This window comes from Chrysochloris asiatica, unplaced genomic scaffold, assembly GCF_000296735.1.
Source record: "Chrysochloris asiatica unplaced genomic scaffold, ChrAsi1.0 scaffold00020, whole genome shotgun sequence".
Classification (NCBI taxonomy): domain Eukaryota; kingdom Metazoa; phylum Chordata; class Mammalia; order Afrosoricida; family Chrysochloridae; genus Chrysochloris; species Chrysochloris asiatica.
The window spans coordinates 15,712,421-15,724,715 of NW_006408538.1; the positions used below are offsets into that span (position 1 = coordinate 15,712,421).

General features: G+C 47.6%; 1 protein-coding gene across 1 annotated transcript in view; it reads left to right on the forward strand.

Annotated features, from left to right (window-relative positions):
• CDH23 (cadherin-related 23) overlaps positions 1 to 12,295 on the forward strand; it is a 569,346-nt gene that overhangs the window by 244,246 nt on the left and 312,805 nt on the right. Inside the window, exons 8-9 of the mRNA XM_006835863.1 lie at positions 973 to 1,101; positions 4,960 to 5,038. Of these exons, the coding sequence (XP_006835926.1) occupies positions 973 to 1,101; positions 4,960 to 5,038 (208 nt within the window). The remainder of the gene's footprint in view (positions 1 to 972; positions 1,102 to 4,959; positions 5,039 to 12,295) is intronic.

A 12,295-nucleotide genomic window follows, 5' to 3' on the forward strand; every position in this document is an offset into this window, starting at 1 on the left:
TGATTTGAATAATAGAAGAGTGATGCCGACAAATGACAAATGCAAGTGAGGTGCCTCGCAGGGTGTCCGGTATATAGTCTTTATCACATTGTTGTTAAAGGTTGTCAGGTGCCCTGTGTAGAGTTTCTGGGGTGCAGCTGGTGGGTTTGAACTACTGATCTTACGATTAACAGTCCACTGCTTATCCTACAGTGCCACACCAAGATTCCTTATTCATCACGTAATGGCTACTTTATATTGAACATTGTTATTTTAGGGACGTAGCTGTGTAGTTTAGGGAAATAGGTTTCTAGTTTTCTTTCTTGATGAGTTTTTGTAAGACTAAATCCCTAACTAACTAGGAAGATTTTAACCTTGTCCGCCTGGCCACAAGGGAATTCCTTCCCATAGTCCCTCAAATGTCATAGGCCATACAGCGCCCCCTGCCGGATCTTCAAAAAAAGTCACTTGACCAATTAAATCCAGAGTTGGGACCTGGGTTCTAGAGTAACCCCTTCTGCAGCCAAAGGACTCTGAGAAGTCCCTGTCCCAGTCATTTCCCTGCTGTTCTGGGACAAGGCAAGTGCCCCTCAGCTGACAGCAAAGGAGCTAAGGATAGCACCATCTCTTCATCTGAGCCAGTTGTCCTTCCACCAAGTGTCTGAGTGGGGCAAGAGATCCGGTTCTGCCCAGCCCTGCATTATGACACTGGAGAAAACACCGTTCTCTGAGCCTGGGGGCCCTGTTGTGTTTCCTGTACTGGTCAGAGAATCACTGTGGGTTCTGAGAGCTCTTGAACATCCCATATCCTACCCTGCAGGAGAGCATGAATACATACGTGCACCTGTATCTCTGTGCACACATAGACATGCTCACACGTGTGTTACATGTGTTGGGCGTGTCTGTTTATCCCTGTGTGAATATGTAAGCATGTGTATGTGTACGTCCTCAGCATCACTTAATCTAAGGTTGTGCCCTCTCTTCATTCTCTAGGATCAAGACAAGACCAGGCCTCTGTCCACGCTGGCCAACTTGGCCATCATCATCACAGATGTTCAGGACATGGACCCCATCTTCATTAACCTGCCTTATAGCACCAACATCTATGAGCATTCTCCTCCGGTAAGACCCTCCTGGCCCCTGTGGGATTTCCCTCTGGGCTACTACTAGGGATGGGGACCCTGTTTGGTGGAATGGGTTTCTTCTTGGCACGTCCTATCTCCCAATCCTTATGCATGACAGTAATGGGTCTCCTAACAAATGAAACCCCCAGCCCTATTTACACTACACCCCATCTCCCGAGTCTCTCACTTCATTCATCTTTAGAGGGTTCTGCGTGGTAAAGAACAAAGACTTAGTAGTGTAAGTGAAGGGCAGAAGTTCATAAAGGGTTATGTGGAGTAATAGGGATACCCATGGAAATTCTAACTTGGGCTGGGAGGTAGTTTTTTGGGTTTTTTTTTTTTATGTTTTATTGTGAATTATGTGATAGTTTACATGGGAGAACATTAGTTTTACATTCATCCTATCATATATCATTTCACTGCCACGGTTACAATCCCCTCCATGCATCATCAACTAACCAAAGGGTATATACCTTACAAGCCTGGCCCCAGGTCTTCAGCATACAGTTGCTCTCCCTCTCTGGGTCTAAAGCCCCCAGCTGCTCCATCTCTCCACGTCATCATCTCTGCCTCCATCTCTGGCGTCACTGCTTCTCTGGGTAGGGTCCTGCTCTTCGCCCGCCCCACTGCGGCCACAGCTTGTCCCCCATCCCCCTTACGATCCTGGATTCTGGCTGGGCCTTGTGAGTTCACAGCTCCTCCTGCCCTTCTTAACTGTTCAGTTCTTGGGTTTCTCCAGTCCAGCTCTTCAAGAGAGGCATTTGATTGGTTGTGCCACAAGGTCAGAGGTCACCAGCCAGTCTGCAGATTGGGAATGACTGGGCTTAGAGAGCCAGACCAGGAGACAAGTTGGGTTGCAGACCCCTAAGCAGCACCCAGTGTTGGCCCCCCTCTGTCTTTTCACTCATCTCCATACTTGGAAAGGGTTCTTCAGTTCCCCTCTTTCAAGTCCCAGACATTTCAAGCCTTGATCAGGCCCTCCTCATCCCCTTAAAGTGTAAGCCCAGTAGGGCTGAATGCTATAAGCTGCTCAGCCTTGTGGGCCTGGACCCAGGCGTACCCCACTCCCAGCCTTGCGTCTGTCTCGCCGGCTTCTGCCCAGACCCCTCCGGCTCCCCTCACCCCCTTTATCTGCGGCTCCCAGCATGTATGCCTCACTCTATCAGTGTATCATGCCAATGCCTCATCTAAAGTGTATATATTACCTAATAAAATCCTTCTTATTTGGGATTATTGCATCAAATTTTAATTTCCTCACTCGAGCGGCAGCATGTCAGCCTGCCCGTCAGTGAAGGGCCGATAGAAGGTGAGAGGAGCGGATAAACGGCACAAATTACTGCCGGCCGATGCCTATCAGCCCTTTGACTGGAATTGACTGGAATTAAGGACTGAGAAATAGGATTTTTTACCTCAGAATCTGTTGTGGCAGCTCTTGTTGGAAGTCCCCTTCTGTCCCACTGGCCTCCTCTTCCCAATGCAAATGCAGGTTCACCTTGCACACAGTTTGACCTGCTTAGGGCAATGGGGCGGAGCAGAGGGGGGGCCAGCTGATGGAGAAGATGGCCTTGACCCACATGTCCAGTAGATCCCATTCATGTCCTGTGTTAGCTACTGTCCTGGCAAGGGCTTCTTTGAAAGGCCTCAGAAGGGAAAAACACCATGCCTTCTAGAAAAGTCCGAGCTTCTCTCACCTCTGCCCCTACTGTCCTACCAATGCCCAAGCCACAGTTCACACTTCGTTGGAGCTCACCCACCCCTCTCCTTGGCGGAACCACAGGGGTCAGAACTTGGGACCCTCTCACCTCTGCTGAAGAGAGATGGGACTCACCTCTAGTCTCGGTTACCCCACCTCCCACAACATCCTCTGGCCCTAATCAAGTGGGGAGCCCTCTGAGCCTCCATTTGGTCACATAACCTACCCTGTGGGGTTGTGAGGGTTGAGTGAGGGAGTCTGTATTGATGTCCACTGCAGCGCGCAGCACACAGTAGGTGCTCAATCCGTACTCTTTCTCCTGTGGGGTTAGCTTTTCTGACAATGTACAGAGAACTCCTTACCTCTGGAGGGGGTCACTAATCTACGGTGTCCAGGAATCTGAATTTGCCAAGATTGTTTTACAAATATCATGCGTATGTGCATTGTCTGGAAAGAGGTGCCTTTGCTTGCATCCAATGCTCAAAGCAGTTTGAGGCCTCAATTAGTAATTGCAGTCACTTTTACAAGTATTTTTTGCCGACGTGGCAGGCTCTGTTGTAAATCTATGCATGTATTACATCTGTTGTTGTTAGGTACTGTCAGGTGGGTCCCAGCTCATACAGCCCTGTGTCTAACAACACGAAACACCGCCTCGTCCTGAGTCAGCCTCACAATCACCTCTCTGCCTGAGCCCATTGCTGTAGCCACTGCCTCATTCCATCCCATTGAGAATCTTCCTCTTTTCTGTTGACCTTCCTATTTTACCAAACATGATGTCCTTCTCCAGGGACTGGTCCCTCCTGATAACATGTCCAAAATACATGATACAAAGCCTCGCCATCCTGGCTTCTAAAGATCATCTGGCTGCACTTCTTCCAAGACAGATTTATTCATTCCTGAGGAGTGTGATATGATTATACCCATTTTATGTTGCTGTTAAGTTACCGTCGAATCACTTTGAACTCATAGCAACCATGTATAGGGGTATAGATGGGGGGAAAGGCAGTAAGCAGTTAAATAACTTACTCAAAGAATTCAAACCCAGTCCATCTTGCAATGGAGTCTTACTTCATAGCAAGGAGTCAAGACTCCGCAGGCCTACACACCTGGTTCTCCCCACAGAGCCTGGGATGGTCCATGCCCTGGAATGCACCCCAGCAAGGCTGCAGCACAGTGCCCCTCCTGGTCTTCCACCTTCTTGTCTTTGGAAATAAGTTTCAGTATATTGAAAATATAATCACTGAACCGGGTTCCCAAGAGCCCCCATTCCTCCCTGCTAATTCCTTCTCATAACATTTCCCATCTTTTTGGCTGTACTTGTATTAAAAGCTCAGGGTTTTATTAAAAATGGATATATTTACCCAAAAAGAGATGAAACTCCAAACTTTGTCAGGAGACCGTCAGAGCTCACTTTGTGGAATCTCACCTGGAGGAAGCCCTAGATAGGGACGCTATGAGTTACAATCAATTCTATAGCAATGATTTTGTTTTTTGTGTTGGCCCTTCCTGGACAGAGCAAGCCTCCACCTCTCCTGAGTTCTGTCCACCCAGGAGGACTTTGGATAGCCCAGGAAGGCCCAAGGGAGATGCTCACAGGCTCTGAGGACTGAGGGTTCATTGGCCACCAAATCCTGGCTTTGTGCATGACATCGCTGGTACTGTTGACCTGTCTTGCTGAGGCTCACTGTCCTAGGCCCAGCTCATTCCAGTCTCTGGGTGGTGGTACCCCTGGGGGTTTAGTGCGTAGTGGCCATCTGGAATGGTGCTCTTAGAGGTACTGGGCCCACGTAGCCTGCAGGCTAGTCAGAGCCACATATGTGGAATCCAGGCGGATGGGGCTTTGTCAGAAGGAGCTCTGGGTGTGCAGGGACATCTTGTTTCCCTACTGCTCCTCCATCCCCAACTCCACTGTGGGCTGTTCCTCAGACTAAGAGGAGCTGGGTGGGGGTGCGGGTGCATGATAGCATCGGTAGGGTTGAGCCTCCCCAAGGACACTTTGGTGTTTGCCTGGGGCTTCCGACTGTGTCCAGGGACAATGGTACCTACTTCCTGAGCTGCCTTGCAGCCAGGTGTCCATCTAGGGATGGTGCTTGCACATCTACACGGAAGACGGCAGTCTAGGGGCCAGGCAACCCACCTTAAGTCATCCTCTCTCCCACCCAGGGTACAACGGTACGCATTATCACTGCCATTGACCAGGATAAAGGACGTCCCCGGGGAATTGGCTACACCATCGTCTCAGGTAAGGCCCAGCTAGCTCCTGTGTCCCCACCATGGTATGTCAGACTTTGAGGGGCTAAGGAGAGGTCTGTGGGTGTATGAGACACAGGGATGAGGGACCTGGACCCAGGGACAATCCTGCCTAGATGGAGTAGGAGCAGCAGGTGAGGTAAAGTGGAGCTGGGATGCCAGTGGAGGCTAAGCTGCGTGCATACTGCCCAGTGGAAAGGCAGAACAGGTGTGTGTGCCATGGCCTAGGGTCTGTGGCTTTGCGGAGTAGGGTGGACAGTGGTGGCTTCCATCTAACCTCCTTGGTTTTTCTTTTCTTGATGAAAAGGTGGAAGCTTTTACATCATTTTAGAACCAACAGAGTTGCAACTTGGACAGATTCCGTGCTCTTTCCACAGTTCCGTCGCATTTCTGACCACTAGAAATTCATTTCTCTCTTGGAATGTTGCAGGGGGAGGCACGTAAGCCTTTCTTGCCCACCCAGATCCCTTGGTTGAATAGGATAGTGACTGACTAAAGAGATGCTTCCAGGTGATGAAATCTCTGACTCCCACCCCCTCCCAAAGATTGAAAACTTGCAGCTCCGTTGGCGAGTCCCAGGGCTGGGTAGTTCAGGAGCCACAGAGCTGTTGGGAGCCCACCTAGGGTCTCCGGTTCCTACCTCTCTCCCCAGATACACACTCTACACATAGCCTTCCTGCTTACCCTGGTGGAGGACCAGCCTGGTGCATTTTGGAAGGTCAGGCTGATGGCCACGGGTCAGGTCACCAGTCATTTTCTACCCTATTGCCCTACTAGTCTCCCATACCCCCACAATCAGGGAGTGGCATTTTGGGGACATTTCTGCCTAAATCTCAAAAGGCAGCAAGGTTTAGTGATTTAGGAGATAGAGGATTGAGTCTCTGGAGCCAGATTGTCTTGAGCAGGCCACTTAGCTTCCCTATGCCTCAGATTTTTCATCCATAAAATGGGAACAATGAGAATACCTACCTCAAGGTGCTTAAAGAGTAAATCGCTAAATTAATGTAGGCAAAGTGCTAACTAGGAACCCTGGTGTGGCGCTGGACTGCTAATCACAAGGTCGGCTGTTTAAACACACCAGCTGCTTATCCTATACAGGGTCACTATGAGTGAGAACTTATCCAAAAGCACACAACAGCAATTACTATTATTACTGCTTTTTGTTGTTAAGTGCTGTGGAGTCTATTCTGACACATAGCAACCCCATATAGGGTTTTCGAGGAGCAGCTGGTGAGTTTGAACTGCCGACCTTGAGGTTCAAACTGGTCTTGCCCCCTATCTTACAGCGCCACACCAGGACTCCATTATTACTGGTAATAGCTAATAATACTCTAACACCTAGTGTGTGTCTCTTCTTCTCCTTACTGCCTTTGAGCTAGCTCCAGACTTGTCCTAGGGTGTTAGGACGGAGAGCAGGGAGCCAGGACCTGCCCAAGGTCATGTCCACGCAGGATTTTCCAAGGAGACATTGTGAGCCCATCCTGCAGGGCACTGTCTCAGACTCTGCAGCCAGCTCCACCTCCTCACCCCTCCCTGGAGCCGTCCTTGATGCCTGGGCTGGGCTCTGGGAACAACTGCCTGCTGCAGCATCCTTTGGGATTTCCTTGGACTTAATCTCCTGGTGTGGCGCTGTGGGTTAATGCGCCAGAATACAAAGACGTTTGAACTGCAAGGTCGGCGGTTCAAGCTTAACAGCTGCTCCTCGGAAACCCTATACAGGGTTGCTTAACAACAACAACAATTTCCTGGCCTAGGTCCTTAAGTGCAAATGGCTGAGAAGAGAGACCTAGGATGTGAAACCACAGGGAGGGGGGATGTATGTGGAGGTGAGGGTTGTTGTTGTTAAGTACCATCCAGTCAGGTTTCAGAGGAGCGGATTGGTGACCTTGTAGTTAGGGGTCCAGTGCTTATCCTACAGTGTCACACCAGGATTCTGCAGGAGAGGTGGGGAGGCAGTAGTTTCCAGAAGTTCTGGAGTCCTTAGCATACATAGCTTTATAGGATTCCCACTGCCAGCACAGATGTGCCTGGAGGGCTTTTAGAAAGAATGACAAATGGATTTCCTCTCCCATGCCAACTTTGATTGATTAGTAATGGCTGCTTGATGAAGCTCTTGCTGCCAAACAGGCTCAGTGCAGAAGAGTGCGGTTTTCAATTGGTAGGGTCTGCCCTAGGTCTGGAAAGGGAAGGCACAGAATCTTACCATCCTTGGTAAGTAGGCACTTGCGCTATACTCAGAGGTAGCTCTTGATTGCCCTCTAACCACCTCAAAAGTATTAGCTCTACCACCACCATACCCTCCGAGCCCCAACTGGATGACCAGCAGTTTGAGGAATGGGCAGTTCTACTGGCACAACTGGACTGGTCCCTGACCTAATGCCTGCTGCCTTCTCCCTGGGAGCCTCCCTGAGTTGAAGGCTAATGGAAAGGAGGGCAGTGTCCCAGGGAGAGCATGGACAGTAGCTAGGATTTGACCTTGCTTCTTGTGATCTCCTGCTAACCTAAACGTTGGTTAAATCCACCCAGAAACACCACAGAAGAAAGGCGTGGTAATAAAGATTACCGCCAAGAAAACTGGGGCAGCTCTATTGTGTGACACATGAGATTGTCATGAGTTGGAATTAACCTTTCACAGCCACAGGCTTGGTTTTGGTTTGGTCTACCTCCGTCAGCCAGTGCCGACCTTGCTGAAAGGGACTTTGTCTGTCAAGGGCCTGATCCCACACACCTGCCTCTTGGTAGCGTTCGGCTGCAGCCATCCCATGGGTGCCTGTTTGGCTGGCTGCAGGCGGAAGGGGTGGCTCATGCCCAGCCTTACCCATGAGGACACCTTCATAGCCAATGGCCCCATGCTGGCCCTGAGTGCCCACGGGGAGTCTGTTCAAGCCCTACGTGCTCTGGAACCATTTGGTTTGAAGGAAAGTCACAAGGGCTTCTGGGGCACTGTGGTACCTTGAGAGTGGTCTTGGCTGGTGGCAGCTCTGTGTGCAATGGGTGAGGCTTCCCCTGCCCCACTGATCCCAGGCACACGGTTTAAGCTGCTCCACTGCTCAGAGACCGGTCCCTCCAGACGTCTGGATCAGCCCTGCAGCCAGAGGGATTTATGTCTGCACAGGAGCTGTTTCCCAGTACTAATGACCCCTCTGTTTTGCCAAGAACAAAGAGGCCTTCAGCAATAAGTTATGGCTCCGTTGCCATCAATTTGTTCTCATCCCTCGTGACCAAACTGAGACTGAAGAATGACAAGGTTCTTTTCCATAGAGTGTCTGCCATGTGCCCCTTCTGCTCTGTCCCGCTGGGCCTGTGCACACACCAGGGGCAGCATTTCCTCCAAGGCCAGACCACACCAGGGCTCTGGGGAGATCTAGTCAGCACCGGCCAGCCAGCCTATGGCCAGAGCAGACATCCTTTTCAGCCTCATCCCTCCTTTGCCATATAGAGAGCATCCTGCCTCAAAAAACAGCTGCATCCTATCCCACCACTGAGCACTGAGCTGAGAGTCCAGAGTTGTAAGTCTGAGGCCAGCTCTGCTAACTGCCAACAACACCTCTGTCCACCCCATGGTCAGCATCCATGGACTGAAGTTAAAAGTTCCAGTGGTGGGTAAGATGGTGCTGGAGAGATGATTTCAGTTGCTGTCAAGTCAGTTTCCACTCATGGCAACTGTAGAAATGTGCTCCCCAGAGTTTTCAATGGCTAATTCTTCAGTAGTTTACCAGGCCATTCTTCTAAGGCTTCTCTGGGTAGATTCGAACCACCAACCTTTAGGTTAGCAGCTGAACATGTTAGCCATCTGCAGCACTCAGGGGCTCCCAGAGAGACTATAAAGGGCCGTAAAATAGAAAGGAACTATCAGGAGCCCTCCAAGCTTTTGTTCATTCATTTCAGGAGAGACAAGTGGTTGAGCGTACAAGCTCCAGAGCTGTGGTTGTTGCCTGAGACAGTAACCACCAGCCATGCTATCCAGTGTGTAGCCCATAGGGTTAGCCAACTCTGCAAATGTAGTGTCTTAGTTATCTAGTGGCATTAAACACTGGACTGTAATGTAAGCTTGGTTTGAACCTCAACGTTGGAGGTTCAAACTTACCAGTCTCTTCTTGAAACCGTATACAAGGTTGCTATGAGTCTGAACCAACTTGATGATACTTAACAACAAGAGGTTATGTAGTGCCACTGTAACAGAAATCCCACAAATGGGTGGTTTTACCAAACAGAAATACATTCTCTCAAGGTCTGGAGGACAGAAATTTAAATTCAGGTTGTGGGTTTTAGGGGAAGGTTTCTTCCCTCTGTTGGCTCTAGGGGAAGGCTCTTGTCTCTTCAACTTTTTTTTCTTGGCTCCTTTTCATATGGGATGCCATCTCTCTTCCCCCGTCTTTGCCTGTCTGCTTTCTTGTTTAATCTCTTTTTTTTTAAAGTTTTTATTGTGAATTGAGTGATAGTTTACATGGGAGAACATCAGATTTACACTCATCATTTCATTGCAGATTACAATCCCCTCCGTGCACTGTCATTTAACAGTATTTGCTTCTATTCCCTCTGATTTTTTTTTTTTTTTATGTACACAAAAACACTCAGGAATATAGAATCATTTATCGTTTAATCTCTTATATCTCAAAAGAGGTTGGTCTAAGATATCACCTGCCATGAATACTGTCTCATTAACATAACAAAGAACTCCATGGGGTTATAATCTCTCCAGCAGTTGGTATTGACCACACACTATTGGGGAGACACCATTGAATCCATAGCACACGGCTAGTCTGAATTGAGTTGTGCTGTTTCAGGATTTTGAAGACAGTATAACAAAAGATTGTAAAGTAACTTATCCTACTGTTTTATTTGATTCGTGTTGGAAATACAATATTTTGGACATACTGGGTTAAGAAATCCTGGTGGCACAGTAATGTTTGCAGTTGGCTACTAAGGAGCTCTGGTAGCGTAGTGATTACGAATCGGGCTGCGAACCTTAAGGTCAGCAGTTCGAAACTACCAGCTGCTCCGCGGGAGAAAGATCAGGCTTTCTACTCCCGTAAAGATTTACACCCTCGGAAACCCTGTACAGGGTCGCTATGGGTCGAAACCAACTCGACGGCACTTAACAACAACAACAACAACAACTAACTGAAAAGTCAGCACTTCAAATCCACGGACTACTCCATGTAAGAGAGACGTGGCAGTGTGCACCCATAGAAGTAACCCAGTGTAGTAGAGTCGGTTCCAAACCTTGGAAACCCTTTGTGTCTGTTCTCTTTTGTTCTCTAGGGTTACAATGAGTTGGAGTCAACTCGATGGAAACAATTTGTTGTTGTTGTTGTTGTCATTATTTGTTTGTTTGGGTCATATATAATATTTGATGAAACTTAATATCAATGTGTGACAGTTAAGGCTTTGTGTCAGCTTGGCTGGGCCTGGACTCTCCGTGATTTGGCAGTGGAGACCAAGTAATCCCCAATGATGAGATCTAATATAATGTAATCACTCCCCACGATGTGATTACAGCCCTGGTCTGATGGGATTATCCTGTGCTACAAATCCTCTCACTTCTGTGATGTTAATGAAGCCAGCAACAATCTACAGGATTAGCTTGTCTCTTGAGTCAATCTCTTTAGAGACATAAAAAGAGATGAAAGAGGCACACAGAGCTCAGAGGGACCTACTACAACCAAGAAAGAAGAGCCAAGAGTGACATGCATCCTCTGGATTTGGGGTCCTTGCACTGTGAAGCTCCTAGATCCAGAGGAAGATCCATGCCAAGACACAGGAGATCTTCTCCAAGGAATGTTGGACCTACAGATACTGAAAGGAGACAAGGACCTTTCTCCTCCGGAGTCCAAAATAGAACGCCTTCTCCTAGAGCCGGCACTCGGAATTTGGCCTTCTAGCCTCCTAAACTGTCAGTTTGTCATACTGTGGTAGCTTGTGTGTTGCTGTGATGCTGGAAGCTATGCCACTGGTATTTTAAATACCCGCAGGGTCACCCATGGTAGACAGGTTTCAGTGGAGCTTTCAGACTAAGACAGACTAGGAAGAAGGAGAGACAAACTACTTCTGAATGTTTGTTGCTATTAAGTGCCATTGAGTCTGTTTCAACTCACAGGGACCCTGCATAGAGTTACTGAGGAGCGCCGGTGAGTTTGAACTGCCGACTTTGTGGTTAGTAGTCCACTGTTAATCCTAAAGTGCCACACCAAGACCACTGAAAATGCCATGGCAGCAGAACATTGTCAGATATAGTTCAGGAAGATGAGCCCTCAGGTTTGAAGACACTCAAAATACAATTGGGGAAAAGCTGCCTTCTCAAAGTAGAGTGGGCCACAATAGCTTGAATGGAACAAAGCTTTCGAGACCCTCATTTACTGATGAGACACATCTCAAAATGAGAAGAAACAGTTGCAAAAATCCATTAATAATTGGAGTATGGAATATATAAAGTATGAATCTAGGAAAATTGAAAGTTGTCAAAAATTAAGTGGAGCACAAAAAGATCAATATCCTAGGCAATCGTGAACAGAAATGGACTAGTATTGGTCATTTTGAATCTGACAATCACATTGTTTCTATGCTGGAAATGACAAATTGAAGAGGAGTAGTGTTGCATTCATAGTCAAAAAGAACATCTCAAGATCTATCTTGAAGCACAATGCTGTTTATGATACAATAATATTCACACACCTACAAGGAAGGCCAATTAATACCACTATTATACAAATTTACACACCAATCACTAAAGTCAGTGTTGATGAAATTGAAGAATTCTAATAGCTTCTTCAGACTGAAATTGACCAAATATGTAATCAAGATGTATTGATAATTACTGATGATTGGAATGCAAAGGTTGGAAACAAACAGGAAGGATCAGTAATTGGAAAATATGGCCTTAGTGGTAGTAACGGTGCTGGAGATTAAATGATAGAGTTTTGCAAGACCAATGACTTTATTCATTGCAAATACCTTTTTAAAACAACATAAAAGATGACTGTACACATGAACCTCACCATATGCAATACACAGGGATCAAATTTACTACATCTCTGGAAGGAGCTCAGTATCATCAGCCAAAACAAGGCCAGGGGCAGACTGTGGAACAGACCATCAATTGCTCATATGCGAGTTCAGGCTGAAGCTGAAGGAAATGAAAAAAGTTCACGAGAGCCAAAATATGACCTTGAATATATCCTACTTGTACTGAAATGAAATGGTCAGTGTTCAACCATTTCAAGAGGTAGCATATGATCATGAGCCAATG